The sequence below is a fragment of the Labrus bergylta genome, chromosome 15 (assembly GCF_963930695.1).
Source record: "Labrus bergylta chromosome 15, fLabBer1.1, whole genome shotgun sequence".
NCBI lineage: Eukaryota > Metazoa > Chordata > Actinopteri > Labriformes > Labridae > Labrus > Labrus bergylta.
This window is the reverse complement of record NC_089209.1, coordinates 6,975,622-6,994,587: the sequence shown is the minus strand read 5'-3', so window position 1 is coordinate 6,994,587 and position 18,966 is coordinate 6,975,622. Positions and strand designations below refer to the sequence as shown.

Sequence of the window (18,966 nt, the reverse complement as noted above, 5' to 3'; positions counted from 1 at the left end):
TTTAAAGGTCACATATTATGCAAAATACACTTTACCATGTTTTTCTAACACTAATATGTGTCCCTAGTCTGTCTACAAACACCCCAATTATGAGAAAAGTCCATCCTCTCCGTCTTTTGCCTACTCAATTTTTCAGAAAATGTGTGCTCAAACAGGCCGTTTGGAGATTTTCCCTTCATGACATCACAAAGGGCAGTAACCCCTCCCCCATGTGGGTGACACAACCCACAGCTAGGTGTTTGTTCTGCCCTCTGAGTCTGCCTTCTCACCGTAAACAATAGTTCATGGATCGAGAGAGCCCGAGCCACATCCCCTTCCAGAGAGGGGGCGTGGTCAGACACAGCTCATTTGCATTTAAAGCTACAGACACAGAAACAGCCTGTTCTGAGCAGGGCTGAAATAGAGGGGTTTATAGGCATGATCAAATACATGATCAGAGTGGATTTAGAACAAGACACTTTAAAGACATGTTTTTGGGAACTCTGAGACTTTTTTAAAAACTTGTTCAAAAGGAGGAGAATATGTGACCTTGAAAAAAACTTTTGTTGTAAATATTCTCATGTTGGTCAAAGTTACATTTATATTTTTATCAATTCCAATTTATGCTTATATTCGGCTCTGTATTTGCAAGATATAAACTTCAAGATTAAAATATGACTCATTCTATTTTTCCAGGAACTCACATGCTGCAGGACTTAAATTATTGTCAACACAATTATGTCTCAGCCGCTTGAAGAAGCTGAGTGGTGATCAGTGATGAAAAACATCCATTAACACATTTCAGGCCAAAAGTCTGCAGGAATGAACTCAAGTAAAGAGCCCACCAAAGCATGAATCAGCAGTCTTAAGAACAGAGCAGCTTTTTATCTGTGGGATAGTTTAATGCCATATTTCATTCTTCAGCAACAGGAAAGAGAGAGAGGTTATGGTGCCAATACCAAAGCAGGGCAAGCTGCAGAGGGAAACTGCAAAACCAATTCTTACACAGTTTAAATGAAAATCATATTTAATAGCGTTCAGTTTGAAGTTTGGTGCGGGCCATAGGCTACGTTTTCTTTGTTCTGTGCAGTTTGTGACACAAAGAGTGAAATGATGAATCGACTATAGGTGATCATGTCAGGAGAAGTGAGGTGTGTTTGTGAGAAAGAAAAGAAAAAAACAGAAGGTCACTAGGAAGGCGTCCAATTTAACAAAATGTGGTAGAATAAATTGGAGATCAGTGAGTGGAATAAAAAAAAAAGGGAGGAAGATAAAAGACGACATGTCTGAGGAGAATGAAGGTCACATAGGAAGAGGAGGATTTGAACACAGCAGAGACGAATTCAATAGGTGAAAAGAAAGGAGGCTTGTCAGGACAGACAACAATATGAAAGAATGCAAATTCTGAATGAAATACATCCTCAGAAAGTTTGATAAGAGAGAGACATGTCCAACCAGAGAATAAAAATATGCATGTAAATATTCTGCCAAACTCAAAGGATAAAACCCCAAAATAATGAAATACAATAGAAAGTCAGACGAGGCTTTGACATTTAGAGATTTCTGATCTTTAATTCTGTCCAACACATTGGCCAATTAGAGTTCTTTTTTTCCAACGTCAGACCCCGTTAAACTGAAATGTGTTGAAGAAAGAGAAGAGAAGCAAAAAGTTTGCTTTGGCATTAAAGGATTCCGCAGACTGTGGCAGAAAGGCAGAAAGGCATCAGCATCATGTCGAGTGATACAACGAGCTGCTGGAAAGTGTTTCATAAAGATTCATTTTCCCGTGAAGAGCAGATTGTAGTGGTGAGCTTTCTTTTTGCCTACCCAGTGAGGAGGCTCGTAGGGCATCCCGGGCCTCGAAAAACTCCTCCAGGCTCTCCATCAACTCCACCTCTGGAGGGGTAGGGGGTTCAGACCAGAGGTGTTTGGATGTTAATGATTGAGTGAGACCATGTTGGTGTTAAAAATGGATACTAATATGAAGGAAATCCTATTAAATAGATTTTTATCTCTTTTTGCGGTTATCCTTCACAACCGCAGCAACTTTTAAAGACACCCAGGAACTTTTTCAGAGACTCAAAAGCTCTGCTTGTATTTCAGCCGGAGGAACCCTGCTCTATATTTCCTGCTGATGCTAGATGTTATGCTCTTTAGGGTTTTCTTTTTCCTTTATTTAGACTGTCATATCTGTTATATCATCACAATAACTCAGGAGATAACACTCCAGAGTGTGCAGTGACTGGCTTCTGGTGCCTTTATTAAATGGACTTAATATGAAAAACAAACAAAAGTTAAAACAACAACTCTCGTAAAACGCTTTCAGCTCTATGTGTCTGTACTCTAAATCTACCTGAATGAGCGCTGAAGTAAGTTCTCCCGTCCTCCTGGTCTTCCTCCTCCTCCTCCTCCTCCCCGTCCTCGTGTGACGATGACCCTCCCACGTCTCCGGTGTGGTCCCACTCCAGCGGCAGGGAGTCCACGCTCACCGGCGTCTCCCGCCCTGAGCGTTCTTGTGCACCGGCCAGCAGGTGAGTCGGAGTGGCCGGGAAGCTTCCTAGACTCCGCCCCAGCCACGGCCGGCCAATCAGCTCCAAGCTGGACTCCAACGAAAACGAGGTACTGGAGAGCTCGGGTTCTTCGTTGATTACCTGGTGCAAAGAAAGACCACATGGAAACCTTTGTTGAGTCTTTGCACAGACTCCAGCAGATTATAGATTTGAATGATGACTTTAAAGACTTCTTATGGTTAGATTAGAAAAACATGGGTGCAGTGTTTTTGTGTGTGTGTGTGTGTGTGTGTGTGTGTGTGTGTGTGTGTGTGTGCGCTCCAGCTCACCGGGGGTTGGCTGAGGCGCTGGTGGAAGCGGACCAGTCTGCTGAAAACCTCCTGGCAGTACGAGTGCAGCTCCTCCAGCTCGTCCTCGATCAGAGCAGCATCCTGCGGTGAGCTCTTCTGGATCAGACCCTCTCCAAACACGATCAGTCCGTCAATACGCTCCGTGTTCAGAGTGATCTCCTTCTGGAAACTCTGCAGGGAGACAGTGGCGTGGACGGATGAGCATAAACAGAGACAGATGAGAAGAATGTAACAGCGAACCAAACCGAGCCAAACATGGTGAGCAAAAAGTTTGTGTGATAGAGGACTCAACCAGAAACCGTTTGAAAAAGTCAGTCATCATTTGTGCACGGTTTGGAGTTTATTTTTCCTCCTCATTGGTTATGAAAAAATGTGTTCATGGAAAGGAAACGAGGAGTGTTGTTTCCCCCACACAGGGAGCATGACTTTTGTTGACTGGTTGAAGTGAGTCCTCACATTGAGCTGCTGGATCTTTTGATGAACGTCGCTCTCTGAAAAGTGTTCCACGTTTGTGAGCTGAAGGTCCAGCTCGGTCAGCCACACCAACATGCTCTCTCTGGTGCCTTCAAAGTCCTCCCTCTGGCTGGTGAAATACTGACGGACAAGGGGAAGACAAAGTGACATGAATTAAAGACAGGAAAGACGTTTTCTAAATTACATTTTGGACGTTTTGTGACTTGAATGTGTTTCTTGGATTTTGCATCATTTTAGAAAATTGTTAAGTGCTTGTAAGATGTTTGGTTTTGCACATTTTTTTATCAATCAGATAAACATATTTATATCAAGTAAAACTGGAATAATAACATCAGACTTTAAGTCCCAGGATGTGCCCAGGATATCATACTCTAGTTGATATTAGTAAATGTCATTCAGACATTTTACGACAAATCTGACAGCTCATTTCTGTTCATTTGCATATTTAAATGTCACCAGTTAATCTCTCTACATTATGATTAACTACCCAGTATTTATCTTGTGAAACAATTAAGTATAAACCAAAATATAGCAAAAAAACATGTTCCATCTAAAGTCCAAAGTTCTTGGTTTAACACATAAATCCCTTTGTATTGAACAAGAAGGCGTGATGATGAATCTCTCCCATTTGTCCTCTGATATGTTTCAAAGAAGAAGAAAGACAAGCTCTCTGTCTGTCCTGTTTTGGTACCTTGAGTCTGCGGAGGATGGAGGCCACTCTGCGGTGCAGCGTGTCCCAGCGTCGGTTGCCCTCGTGGACCATGGCTTTGAGCTGGCTGGCTCGATCGGTGCGGTTCTCTCTGGCCAGGCGGCGGTACTGGTTATTCACCAGTTCTAGCTGGGTCAGCTGCTCGTGAACCTGCCTTTGGAAACCCTAAATAAAGGAAGAGGGAAAGAGAGGACTTTTATATTAACAATAACAGAATTTTTATGTTAAAGAGTTAAAATGAGCTCCAAACTGGTTTTTTTTTTTGGGCAGTGGAAATTAATATCACAACACACTTTGTTTGCGTTATGGAAAAGCAAAAAGAGAAACATTCTGCGTGTCTGCTAAATTCATAATCCCTCTAAACTCAGTAACATTAAATTGAATGCTGAAGAATTACAAAATGTTCCCCCTCTATGAAACAAAACAAAACACAGCCACTTGTGTCTGAAGCCGCCTCCCGACCTCCAATCTGACCTCAAACTTCTTGAGCTCCTCCTTGGCGACAGTATAAAGGACGTCTGCAGAGTTGGGGCTGGCAGCGGTACGCTCGGCCATCTTGAGCCAATCCTCAAAGCGGGAGTAGTCATCGAGGAATTTGCACCAGAGGCCCCACGTCTCCTCAATCCTACAAAGAAGCATCACACTAGACTTACTGTCTGCTGGAGGTTTTTCTATGGCACTATGTAAAAAGTCTTTATCAGGTTAGATGATCTACTGCCACCCAGAGCAGGGAACATACGATTCATGTCTTTATGATCATTGTGCAAAACAACTAAACAGGAAACAGAGTAGTACAAAATAAATGAGATCAGTATTATAAAAAAGTATAAATAAGACAAAAAGCAGCATTTACAATAAAGTAAATTGGATATCAGAAAGTCAGGGTCAAAGTACCGCAGGAGAATTTGTTCATACAAAATGTATTCATTGCATTTTGTTGACTTCTTTCTTTCTATATAAATAAATATAAGGTCTGTCAAACGATCACAATTTTGACTTGCATTTTAAATCACATGTTTAAAATTCCATTATTACACATTAAAAATAAAAATTGTTTTTTTTAGTTTTTATTTTGAAAGTTTGTGCTGTTTAAGCTGAGAGTACTTTACTTGCAGTTTGAATTTTAACCCTGCTTTTATTTTGAAATAAAGTAAGGACCTTCTGGTAGATCCAAAGGTTACGATATTAACTTAACCACAGAAAAAGAAACTCGTTATGGATCAAAAACAAAATAGAAACAGCTCAAAGGAACAGTAAAAAAAAAGGTGAAATGTTTAAAGTCATGAGCTGGATGTTATTTTTGACTCGTCAGCTGGCCTGTGTAGAAGTTTGTTTTTTAAGTGAAATGAGACATTTAAAGATGCAGCAGTGTTGTTCTTTTCCACTACTGTGACTACAGGGAGACGCTGGGTTCATTAGCAACATGTCATCCAACATAAACCCTAAACTTTTTTATCACTGCTAAATCGGCACCTTTAAATCTGAAAGGTATCTGATAACTAGCTTTAGCTTCATCCGACAGTAGAAATATCAGTTTTAAAAGTCGTGGATAAAGAACACAACTAAGTTCTTAGTTACAGAACAGCATGTATAGATTAGAGTCTGCACTGCTTCAGGTATGTGAAGGATAAACACAGGACATGTTTGAGTGTCTTTGTGTTCCTACTTGAGCCTCCTCTCCAGAGCCAGGGCACAGATGGTCCTCCAGCGCTGGTCCAGGCTGCGGCTGGTCTCCTGCAGGGAGTCGCTCTCCGCCTTGGTGCCGCCGCCGCCACCAGCAGCATCTTCATCCCGCAGCAGGACGTCACACAGGCTGAGCACAGACGCTACGCCCTCCGTGTGCTGCTCGATGTCCCTCTGCAGCTCCTGGACGGACACACGGACAGACGTGAGGACGGACATGGGCACGAGGCTCATAGCAGTGAAGCCATGTGTTAACCATCAGTCCACAGACAGAGGACTGCCTCTCCCCAAATTAAACAAAGGATAGATATGAATTATTAATCGCAGAGAGAGACAACGAGTGAAAGGGAGTGACAGTGAGCTGGAACAACAAAAGAGAGAGAAGAGAGAAAAGAAAGCAGCAAGGAAAATATCACAAACCAGAAAGAAGAGTCGAACAGAAAGACATGAAAGACGAGACGAGAGAAGAAACCTCGTCAGTATAAATGGAGTCATGTTAAATTCTTGTGTGTTTCTGTGTTTTGGTGTGTGTGTTTTGTGTACCTGCTGCTCGGCCAGCCTCTTCTGGATCTCCTGGTGGTGGCACACGCTGTAGGTGATTGGTCGGGACAGCTCGGACTCGATGCGTGAAAGCCAAGAGCGGATGTTACTCATGTTCTTATCCAGTTGCTGCATGGTCACCAGAGTCTCCTTCAGCTTCTTCACCCTGAACACACACACACACACACACACACACACACACACACACTGTTTTAAACACTGTGTGACCTAACGTCTATAATCAGTATATAAAAGTCTGCTTTAAACTTCTTCAATAAGTTGCACGGTTGAACAACATCTAAACTCTTCTGGTTTGAGAACCATTCTCTGCAGCTGCATGTGTGAACAAAAAGAAATATTGATTTCCAGCACAAAGAATATGATGTATCAGATAAAGCCAGTGGTTGAACTAAACACAAAGAAGCTTTTCTTTGCTGTGAAAAAAAAACAAAGCAGGAGAAAAAAAAGACAAAGTGAAAACACAAAAGTAGAGAGATGAAGAGAAAAACTAAAGGGATGGACAAAATAAGGAACACAAGGAAAACAAAGGCAAAAATAAAAGAGAGACAGATAGATGACCATTCAGAAAGAAAGAGAAGAAAAACAAAAAGATGCAGAGAAAGAGAAGAAAAACAAAGAGATGCAGAGAAAGAAAGAGAAGAAAAACACAGAGATGCAGAGAAAGAAAGAGAAGAAAAACAAAGAGATGCAGAGAAAGAAAGAGAAGAAAAACAGAGAGATGCAGAGAAAGAAAGAGAAGAAAAACAGAGAGATGCAGAGAAAGAAAGAGAAAAACAGAGAGATGCAGAGAAAGAAAGAGAAGAAAAACAGAGAGATGCAGAGAAAGAAAGAGAAAAACAGAGAGATGCAGAGAAAGAAAGAGAAGAAAAACAGAGAGATGCAGAGAAAGAAAGAGAAGAAAAACACAGAGATGCAGAGAAAGAAAGAGAAGAAAAACAGAGAGATGCAGAGAAAGAAAGAGAAGAAAAACAAAGAGATGCAGAGAAAGAAAGAGAAGAAAAACAGAGAGATGCAGAGAAAGAAAGAGAAGAAAAACAAAGAGATGCAGAGAAAGAAAGAGAAAAACAGAGAGATGCAGAGAAAGAAAGAGAAGAAAAACAAAGAGATGCAGAGAAAGAAAGAGAAAAACAGAGAGATGCAGAGAAAGAAAGAGAAGAAAAACAGAGAGATGCAGAGAAAGAAAGAGAAGAAAAACAGAGAGATGCAGAGAAAGAAAGAGAAGAAAAACAAAGAGATGCAGAGAAAGAAAGAGAAAAACAGAGAGATGCAGAGAAAGAAAGAGAAGAAAAACAAAGAGATGCAGAGAAAGAAAGAGAAGAAAAACAGAGAGATGCAGAGAAAGAAAGAGAAGAAAAACAGAGAGATGCAGAGAAAGAAAGAGAAAAACAGAGAGATGCAGAGAAAGAAAGAGAAGAAAAACAGAGAGATGCAGAGAAAGAAAGAGAAAAACAGAGAGATGCAGAGAAAGAAAGAGAAGAAAAACAGAGAGATGCAGAGAAAGAAAGAGAAGAAAAACACAGAGATGCAGAGAAAGAAAGAGAAGAAAAACAGAGAGATGCAGAGAAAGAAAGAGAAGAAAAACAAAGAGATGCAGAGAAAGAAAGAGAAGAAAAACAGAGAGATGCAGAGAAAGAAAGAGAAGAAAAACAAAGAGATGCAGAGAAAGAAAGAGAAAAACAGAGAGATGCAGAGAAAGAAAGAGAAGAAAAACAGAGAGATGCAGAGAAAGAAAGAGAAGAAAAACAGAGAGATGCAGAGAAAGAAAGAGAAGAAAAACAAAGAGATGCAGAGAAAGAAAGAGAAAAACAGAGAGATGCAGAGAAAGAAAGAGAAGAAAAACAAAGAGATGCAGAGAAAGAAAGAGAAAAACAGAGAGATGCAGAGAAAGAAAGAGAAGAAACACAGAGATGCAGAGAAAGAAAGAGAAGAAACACATTAAGAGAAGAAAAAAAGCTGGAAGAGATCCCCGAAAAATATTTAAGAGGCGAAGTGGTTAAAAGAGGAAAGAAAGTCAAACTATTCACTAATCTACAATGTTCTTAAGTATCTTACACGACAACTTTCAACTTCACCATGGCAACTGACCCCTTTGTGGAGACACACACACACACACACACACACACACACACACACACACACACACACACACACACACACACACACACACACACACACACGCACGCACACACACAGACTGGTGTCATAGCAACGCTTGGGACAATAAAAGCTCTCTTTGGAGGCTTAAAAGCCTGAAGTGTGCCCCATCAGGGAGTTTGAGTTAATTTCCACATTTGATCCTTCCTCTCCTGTCGGGGTCCAGCGGGGCCTGTCGGGGCTGAGAGGGGGAAGCTCTCCACCGAAATAATAAGCACTACAAACAGCTGGGAGTGTTAGCGGCAGGCTAAAAGAAAGCATGAAAGGGTCCCAACAGATGCCGGATGCTGGGCCGACTATAGAGAAGTTGAGTGTGTCCTTTTCGAGCTTTTATTACGAGATCTAGTTAGTGCGTTGAATCCATTCAGAGTGTTGAATATTTGTCTTTTTGGATGACGCTAACTCCTTTAAAGAGTTACTTTAGCTTTCATGAGTTCATGTGAAGTTATCCTAATGCCTCTACAGCTCGGGACCACTTCCATTTGAGGCAGGGTTTGCAGCGTGGTCTCTTTCACTTTGTGCTGGTCATGTATTTGCAGCACGGCTTCCTTTCATCCACATCGTGTTTCAGTCATTCTATTTGTTTTAGAATTTCCTTGTCAGTTATCAATATTTCTGTATTAACTGTATTATCCTAACAGAAGTCGTTGGGCCGGTGCAGGTTGGTTTGCCTTTGTCGGCCAGCGTACAGACAAGACTAGAAGAATCCCTTTACAGTCCAAGTCCATTTAGCATCAGTTTAGCGACACGTAAGCGACGGCTATCTACATGCTCACGTTTAGCATAGCAGATAAAAACTACAAAAAGTCTCAATCTGACTTTTAGTGCCTCAGCATGCTTACATTTGCTAATTTGTAATGATAACTGAAGTTTATGCAAATAATGCATGACTACAATGGGTTTTTAAAAAAAATAAATATCAATTTCTAAGAGTAAAGTTTAAAATATAAAATGCTGAAGAGTTGGTTTTGGTATAGAAATTTGTTTTACAAATTAAATAAGACTTCAAATAAAATCAACATTCTTATTATGAATTCAAAGTTTTGACCAAAATATGATATTACCTCAGGTTATTCTTCTGGAAATGTCAGATCTCAACATTAATCAAGCTAGCTATACACTAAGAAGTGCACTAAAAGCTGTACATTGTTGGAGTTTGTACAAAGGCACAGGTGTCAGACGGACTCGTTAAAAGGACTCACTGATTCCAAACCCTATAGAGATCAGGAATAATGTACAGTGTGTAGTCAGGGGAGGTTTTGTGTGTCATTAATGTGTCTTCATGTTTACGGCCGTGTAATGAAAACACAGGCGAGTCAGTGTATCATACTGTCCAGAAAACACTCGTCCCCTCTGCTGATACGACCATCCTCGTCCACTAAATTGCCTCTCCCTCTCTTTCACTCGCGCTCCACCTCTGACAGCCTAACAAAGACCAGCAGCTTCATGTGGAGGCCCGACAAAGACACAAAACACGGTCAGGGGTCCTCGATGAGGGACAGAGCAGGAGCAGAATGGATGGAGAGAAAAAAACCGAGCAGAAAGGAGCTGTAGGATAAGTTCAGATAAATGGTTGAAGGGTCGAGTTAACGACGTACAGCAGACCGCAGGAGGGCTCCAAGTTACTCACACGCCTTAACTCCAACTGACATTTCCTTCTGTAGTCACTGTGATCCTGCAGCTCTTTACTGTACATGTGCTTTTTACTTTTACATAAATAATCAGGCTTTGACTCTCAGGGCTGGCAACATGAATTATAGAGTGCACATTTTACATTAGCCTACTTGATTATTGCATCACATTAAACGTGTTGTTGCTGTAAACTAAAGACACAGGGAGTTCCTCCAAGATGTTTGGTAGTACTAGTAGAAGCTGCCATTTCTTCCATAAGTGTGGTAGAAATCTATATAAAACAGAGGTGCCATGTTTTCAGGTGTTCAGAACCTCTTTACAGAGAAAAGGGAAATAAAGGGCTTTACTGATCACTGGTTTTAAAATAACTTCCAATCAAAAATAAGCTTAATGTAAAAAGTATCACTCGAGGTGTCACTTTAGGAGGAGCTTCAGATCACTGGTTTTGAATTTAAAGACCCAAAAGTCCCCGTATAGTTATGTTATGTTGTTGAATGTTTTACTACAGGTTTGACCACAACTTTTTCAAGCATCAGCAGAAGGCTGTTTCCAATAATAAAGATGAAAAAATAAATTAAAAAATAAAAGGCTAACATCCAGGAAAATGTCCAGATGTGGCATGGGGTGGCATGGCAATCCGATTGGCTAAAACCTAAACTTGAATCGGCTGTTTACCTCGCCAGAGAATCGAGTTAAAAACAACTACTAGGCTGTGTTGCAAAAAGCTGCTGGTAGCTTTCTCAGCATTTTAAAATATCACATTTTCTCGAATGAGTGCCTGAAAATTTGGACTTTGAATTTATTTTTAATCCTTAAAGAAAAAAACCTTTGGAAGATAAAAATGTTGTCACTCTGTTGTTTTTTTTTTTTTAAGTCTAAAATACAGAGGATACAACATGTTTTTATAAAACCATTTTAAACATGATCCTTTAAGGACAGTTGAAGAGAGAGTGGGTGATGACATGGACCAGAGTGTTGATGATTCAGAGTTGAACTGGTGACCAGCGTGAAGAGGACAGTAGCCACATGCACATATGCTTCATGCCACCCCTTCATCAGTCAGCACCCTGGTCGGGCCACCCTAGCTTGTTTGGGATCATCCCCTCTGAAACCTGTTCATTCTTTATTTAAACAGGGCCCCCGCTTTGAGAACCAGCGATTAATGCATGCCGACAGACCCCCGGCCCCTCCCACACCAAACCCCCCCCTACCCTGTCATCCCACAATCTGACAGGGTAGAAAAAAAGGGAGGGGTGGAGTCATTGTCCACATGAGGACATATGGCGCTGTCTGAGACTTAAGCACATCTTTTTTTTTTGTTGTCGGTGGTTTAGGAGGGAAGTCTGCATCTCCTGCTCTTCCACAGGACTGTCCATCTGTCTGAGGGGAGGGGGGGCAGCAGGGGGGGGGCAGTAACAGTTCATCAACACGGGGGCTTAACCTACAGTCTGTACATTAGAAGGCATGTACTCCTGACAGCTGCAGAGCAAGACTCATCTCAACAGCAGGTGGATGGATTCACATCAGAGCTATTGGTTAATTAAAGGCTCCTTGTTAAAGCCTTTGAGTTCATAACAACGCTTGTTAATGCAGAGTGGCGTCGTGTGAAAGGTGCTCCTGCAGAAGGCTAATTACGGGAGGCAATCAAGTGCGTAGATGACAGCTGAACTGCGTAACCTTCTAAACCAACAAAAAGCCTTTCCCTTTTTACCTCTGCTGCTCCATGATATCCACACACTATTCGAGCCATTCTGATTTAATCTGTTTGCTTCCTTGTTGTGTCACCTTCAAAAGCTTAATCGATATAAACACCCACAGAGCTTCCGGCCTCTGTGCCAGCTGTGGCCGCTCTCACCTGGCCTCGATGTGGTGAAAGAGGTTGTGCCAGCGCTGGTTGACCTCCTGCAGAGAACTGTGGACCTGCGACTGCTTGGCCTCGTCGCTGGCCAATAGCAGCTGCTCACCGAGCTGCTTCAGGTGGCTTTTGTTCTCACTGAACAGGTTGATTTCTTCCATGCAGTCCTGTGGAGACGAGACATTACAACATTAGATAAGATCTGGTTTAAAAAACAACTCCAGGGATTCTATTATACCGCATGCAGACGCTTTTATGCCAATGTTCAATCAATATAGATGTGGAGAATACAAGTGCCCAGTTTTCATCATTTCATTCTCACATTGGTAATCTGCATGTTTCATGCTCGGGTACAGCAATGTGTGTTCCCTTTAGAGCAAAGGGCATCACATGGATGAGTACAAGAGCCTTCGTTTTGATTAATCTTCTACAGCTTTGAATCAGAAACACATTTACGGGTAGGGATTTCAATACAGTTTGAAATGTCAAAGTGCCATGAACAAAGCTCCCTCTTTTGGGAGGGAAAGGCACCAAAAGGCACCAGAAACAAGTCAATTCAATGAGAGCATCAAACACATTTGATCCATAAATAAAGCATCAACTAAAAACAGTTAAAGCGCAAGCCAAACAGGACACATGTTGAGAGACAAAGATATGGCTGGACTTTATACAAAGAGGGAGTTTTGTTCCCCCTCCTCAATGTCCCTTTCATTCATCTTGACAAACACCTGTTTCCAGCCCTGGAGCACTCGTCATCACCAGGAAAAAAACGACATTTTACGCAAACCAAGTACCGTAATTAAAAACAGACTATCAAGGACTAAGAGTCCAAAACTTTCAGAAGAGAAAGATTCTGCAACGCTCAAATCCAATATTTTCTCACATTCATTCTGACACATGAAGGTACAAAAGGCTTTCATACACTGAAAGGACAACTGTTGTGTAAGAACAAAGGACATGGAGATATTCCTTTCCAGGCCACCATCTGTTATAAACAACATAATCCATGTATGGAGGAAAACTTACACAAGTGACGTTCAATCCAGGAATCAAGGGTTTGATGGTGGGGATTACAGCAAATAACTTTTGAAGGAAGTGTGTGAATATTAAAGTGAATAACGTAATTCACATTTGCAATATGTGCTTTAATCCAGCTGTCATATTTGAAGTCATGTTAACCCTCAAACACGTTTCACCTGTTCTTCCATGTGTTTGTGTATCAAGACAAACATATTCTTTGGATTTTCTAACCTTCTTCAGTTTCTCCACCATCTCCTCGATGCTCAGGTCTCCGCTGTGACACACTTTGTTCTCCATCTGAGTCAGCCAATCGCAGAACTCTTTGTTCTTGTCGTTGAAGATGGTCCAGGCGTTGAGGCGGTCTGCAATTTCCTGCCGCCGCAAGGACACCTGGGAAGAATCAAAAAACAGCCCTTGAGTGTTTATTTTTGTACATTTTACAGCAGTCAGAGAAACGACAACACAGAAGAGGGACCAGTGCTCACATATTTACCATGTGCAATATCAAGATCCATTATATTACTTATACTTTGTTTTAGAGCTGCTGTGAGGAACTTTAGTTTATGTCGCTTATAGAGCCTTCTGTGTACAAAGTGTTGGTCTTCTCTCATTGATGATCTCTTCCTGTACGTGTGTGAGTAGCGTTTTCTCACCAAATATTTCACCCTTCTTTGTTTTAAATGTCTCACATGATATCAAAATGAATCTTTGCTTCGACATGCTGTTTATCAGCTCTTCTGACGCCTACCCTGTGGCAGTGATGACAGGCAAATACAACAACTATACAGACATAATCAATCTGATCGCTGATGGCCTTGTTTGCTTTTGTAGCTCATATTGATTTGTGTTTGTTTGCAGGTTCAAAACTCCCCACAGGAGCTTTCGTGCTGAGCTGCAGAACAACTAGACCACTTTGAGATCTTTATCTACATCTCACCATCATCAGACAAAAGCTTAAGTTGCGTTTTTACAGACATTTTACAGGTTTAAGATTGAACTTTGAACGCCACTTTCATGACAGCTGTGATAATGCGATGATTTTACAAGCGAAAGAAGGGATTGAGGCCGTTTCCAACAAGAGGAGGGTTCATAGTTTTTCTATTTGTTTAACTTTGCATAAACACATGCACATATATGGGTAGACATGTGTTTGTTTACATTAAATACATTTTTTATTTTCTCTTTCCTTTATTTCTTCTTTCTACCTTCATGTTTTTATTATTTTAGTTTTATACAAGTTTCTTTTTTTAGAGGGAATCAATTGTATAGTCTTTTTTCATAACATTGATTTTTGGGCTTTTTGTGCATTCGAATGAGAGACAGAACAGTGGATAGAGTCGGAAATCTGGGAGAGAGAGAGAGAGAGAGAGTGAGGAATGACATGCAGGAAAGGAGTCAACGGCCGGATTCAAACCCGGGCAGCCCGCCTCGAGGACTACAGCCTCGGCTCATGGGCCGCACAAACAAACCACCAGGCCACCAGAGCCCCGTTAAATTGTATTGTTGTCTGTACTGGATTCTACAAGATGAAAAGGCCTAAAATAAAAGTGCAGTCCACAGTTACACAAACCATGAAAGTGACATCACATTACCAAAGTAAGACAGAAGTATTTAAGTCTTCAACTACAACGTTACTTTCTTTACTAAGTCCATGGTACTGTAGACGTAAAGGTCTCAACTGTTCAACATGTGCTGCCAAAATCCCGTCCACACTGACACAGGGTCCTTTATTATAATACATCCTGGTATGTATCCAAGCAACTGTGACCTAATTCTACTGCATGAACGTACATTTAGTCGATGTAAGTTAGGAGCAAGCAGCCTGTAACAACGCTGGAGGACAGTTTTTAAAAGCTTTAAAAATACTGTAATTCCAAGAAGTATCTTTTGATACGACGGATGACACGGAACAGACGTGGATAAAAGACGTAGAAACGACCTGAATATGAAGTCTTTATTACACTGATGCAACAGCACCATTAAACCTCCAGAATACTCAGAATCAGACTGAAAATGAGAGAAATCCCTGAGGGGATACCCAGAGGCAGTTTGATAAAATTAACAAGGTCCATTTTCCTAATGACAGCTTAACACCATGAAAACACCCCATTACATGGTTGACAAGGGGGAGGGGGAGGGGGGGGGGGGGTGATGATCTTTTTGAGGTTAGAGGGCTTAGCCAGCCCCTGGGGCATGTTCCAACCAGCTATATTTTACTGTTCACTGGCATTTATTTGATTTAAATGAGCCCCGCTTTAGTATTAATGTACTCGCACTGCAGGAGCTTTGTTAACTCTGGAGAATTTAGGGGTGCATTGTGAGCTGCTGCCACCCTGTGAGGACTTTGTGCTTCTCCTGGAACAATAGAGCCTGTCCCCTGAACCCTCTTTTAGCCCAGCCAGGCCATCTGCTCGTCGGACTCATTCCAGTGGCTTCCCCCCACCAACAACCTGTTAGCTCCGCAGAGCAAGCTGCCCTCCGGCCATGTCAGGAATTAATAACAGGGATGAAGAGTCTCATATGATGCTGCAGCTGATACAAGTCAGTGCTTCCTCATATTACATTAAATACGACTTTTCTCTGAGCAGCTCAGTGTCCAGCTGGAAACTCGATTTTGTGTTGGCTTATGATTTGCTTTACGATAATAAAGTGGAAAACAACACCGATGATTCACGGAGGCTTTTATGGATATTGTCAGAGACCTTTCTTTTCTTGAAGATATCTAGTAATCCTTAATATTATATGTTGCATGTTTTAGTTTTTCTTTTTCTAAGGAAGCCCTCAGGGGACATGCATCCATTCTGTTAGTTACATGGTTTTCTGAGAGTTACCAATAAGTCCAGATCTAAAAAAAAAATAGCTGACATTAACTCATGACAGGAAAATTGATTAAACGGATGCAGGTCTGCTCAGGGCTTCCGTAGTTTTCACATTAACACAGGTCAAATGAAGTAGTCAGGGTGAGACAAACCTCGGCTGTACAATAACAGAGACAACTTCATACAGAAGCGTGCATTTCACACTTTCGATTGACTCCATGCATCAATAGAAAACCTGATGATGGGACACAGTGGCTGCTGCATCTGTGAAGCCCAGTCTCTCCGGCCAGCACAGGAGCAGGTGGAGGCAGACACCGTTACTTTGGGATTCAATTAGCATTTCTGAAAATGATCCCTCAACCCTGAATAGCTGATGGAAATGTCAGAAGCATGGCATAACTGTTGGTTTCTCCAGAACAAAAGTGCATTTGTGTTTAAGCCAAAAAGACTTAACTGCAGGAATTTGAGCCTGTCTATGTTCAGTCAAGCTTTTTTTTTTCAGCGATAATTAAGTAACAGAATTAACAGGCTGCTACAGTTCAATAGGCTGAGTCAGGAGAGTTTCAAAGTGAGAAGCTGTTGAGGGATTTTTCGAAGATTTAAACCAACTTCAAAAGGCTCATAAGCAGAAAAAACTCCAATTTAAAAAAAGGATTAGGAAGCAAAAACAGCATGCATACAAGTCAAAGAAAACGCTTCTGTTCTGCACCTTTGTAAAACAAACATTAAGAAAACATATAAAACTGCCCTGATAGGAAGCAATTTGAATTTGAATGTTGTAGTTTTCCCTCCATGAAGCTGCACATGGTGGCTCTTTTCTCAAACAAATGAGTGTGTGTATGTGCCTGAGTGTGTGTGTGTGTGTGTGTGTGTGTGTGTGTGTGTGTTTAGCCCCAGTGGTGCAGAGGCTTTGTGCTGCTGGTCACCACCAAGACACCGCTGGTAGCAACTTTTCCCTCCTTCTCTCCCCCTCCCTCCTTTCCTCTCCACCTGCAGCCTCTACAAGCTCACTTTCTCTGCTTCACAACAAAGTTTAACAAACTCTCTCTCTCTCTCTTTTTCTGTGTGTGTGTTTCTCCAGTTCTCACCTTGGTACACAGCTCTTCCCATTGACCGTGGAGTTGTTCCAGCTGCTGCTCCAGCAGAGCCGAGTCAGCGGCTGCAACGTACTGCGACAGGTCCGTCTTCATGGTGGTCAAATCCCTCAATCCACTGTTCAAACGCTGCAGAGAGAGCTCTGTCTCCTGCATAACACACACACATACACACACACACACACGCACACACACATATACACAGACACTTGAACACTGAGTCAGATAGCCATGAACAAGCTGCATGAACACGCTTCTCTAACTCTTTCTCGCTCTGACCGTCCAGATTAAAGAGCTGTGGACAGGACAGGGGGAGGGGAGAGGGGGTAGAAAGGGGGAGGGGAGTGAAAGCATGGGGTATTATTAAATAAGGGAAAGGGGGGTAAACTCAGAGGGGCTCTGGTGGTAGAGGATGGGGGTCGGACCCTGATGAAGTAGAGGGTTGGGGGGGGGGGGGGACTATGGTCAGTGTAGGGACCAGCTGACCTGTTTGGTTTCCATCCAGCAGATTCATGTTGCTGATTTATCGGAGCTCAAACAGCAACTTAACATCTTAATATCATAAACAGTGTGAAATGAAAACTATTCTTCAGCGTGATTACTTTGACATGAATTTCTCATTTTACTTTCTAATTTTCATCCAAAACCAGAAAATAAACTCTTCCATTATATCAGGTCACGCTAGGAAGTTTTCCTCTGTGACTATTTTTCATGCAAATAATAGCACAGAAATGTAGAAGTTATTTGAGTTTCAGTAACTCATTAAACCATTTTTTGGGGCTTTAGTAGAAAATGTATCCTAGTGAGCTGCAGCACTGTTAGTACTAAATGTTTTGTCTCTTTGCTTTTCTGACAGAAGACTGGACACTTTTATCTACAGTGACTAGACAAGGATTCAACAAATCAATAATAAATAATAACGGCTTTGTGAGTCCAAGTGTTCAAAAAGATAAGTGTCTTGGAATTTTTACATTTGATTATCTATTCTTCTTGTTTGTGCAATTATATATTTTTAAAGTCTGGGGGATTTTAACACAAAAACATTTTTAAAAATCCTAATGGTCAAATACTGTCTTTACTTTTTGTCCGTTCATGTTTATTGACTTAAAGCAGTACATAAAAAAAGAAATAACAACTGGAATCAGCTTTAACATGGTTTTGTATTATTTCCTAAAAAAACAGTGTATTTCCTATCAGTTGCTATGAGCTGTTAACACTCTAAAAAGCACTGCGTCTAAGGACCATACAAAGAAAAGAGGGGACTGTAGGACACTGGAATAAAAAGGTATAATTCTTGTTTCAATAGCAGGCAAAGCTGGTAACAACCAGTACAAAACAAATGATTACTGATCGAGAAATGAAAAGTCATTTCACATTACTTCAGAATATCAAAGTGTGATATTTGAACAGGGCTGCGTGCTTTAGTTTTTCTTTCATCTCTCATTATGGAGTGCACCGTGCACCGAGGCAAATCTAACCCAGAGGAAGCAGCTTTCTGTCATCGTGCAGCACAGCGAAAGAACTAATGACCGGGTGGATTTTGTGAAGCATTACTTATCTAAACAGCCTGTGTATTATTATTTTGATATACAAGGAGATGGTGGAGGGCTTTTTGTGCCTTTCTTTAGAGATAGGACAGTGGATAGAGTCAGAAATCAGGGAGAGAGAGAGAGAGAGAGAGAGGAATGACACGGGGAGAGAAGCCACAGGTCAGGTTCAAACCCGGGCCGCTTGCTTGGAGGACTACAGCCTCCGTACGTCGGGCTCGCTCACTAACCACTACGCCCCGTGATGTACAAAGTTGTATAAAACTAATCTTATGAGTTTGTCTTATATGTGTCATGTCCATTTATCTTTTGATTAAGTTGTTTTAGTTTAGTTTGTGGCTCCTCTTTACAGCTCTCTGAATCTGTGTGTGTGTGTGTGTGTGAAATTATCTTTATAAAACAAACTCCCCCTGTCGTCCCGTAGTTAGGCACTCAGCACTACAACCATTGAGCCTTACAAAAGGAACAAATACGTAATTTCTGTTCACTAAGTAAGGATGCGGTTGATAAAGGTCTCTCAGAAGTCATGATATCTTTAAGAGCGGCAGTATAAAATCTGTTCCATCAGTCAGTGTTTTT

At 41.4% G+C, this 18,966-nt stretch overlaps 1 protein-coding gene across 4 annotated transcripts in view; it reads right to left on the bottom strand.

The window, feature by feature from the left end:
- LOC109988417 (nesprin-2) overlaps nt 1-18,966 on the bottom strand; it is an 86,861-nt gene that overhangs the window by 3,941 nt on the left and 63,954 nt on the right. For 3 of the 4 annotated variants that reach the window (XM_065963469.1, XM_065963470.1, XM_065963472.1), the window contains 11 exons: nt 16,835-16,990; nt 13,159-13,317; nt 11,908-12,074; nt 6,249-6,411; nt 5,689-5,888; nt 4,497-4,647; nt 4,005-4,187; nt 3,296-3,433; nt 2,819-3,010; nt 2,333-2,630; nt 1,807-1,875 (listed from right to left, as the gene is read on the bottom strand). In XM_065963469.1, the coding sequence (XP_065819541.1) occupies nt 1,807-1,875; nt 2,333-2,630; nt 2,819-3,010; nt 3,296-3,433; nt 4,005-4,187; nt 4,497-4,647; nt 5,689-5,888; nt 6,249-6,411; nt 11,908-12,074; nt 13,159-13,317; nt 16,835-16,990 (1,876 nt within the window). The remainder of the gene's footprint in view (nt 1-1,806; nt 1,876-2,332; nt 2,631-2,818; nt 3,011-3,295; nt 3,434-4,004; nt 4,188-4,496; nt 4,648-5,688; nt 5,889-6,248; nt 6,412-11,907; nt 12,075-13,158; nt 13,318-16,834; nt 16,991-18,966) is intronic. The other variant, XM_065963471.1, reaches the window with a different exon arrangement.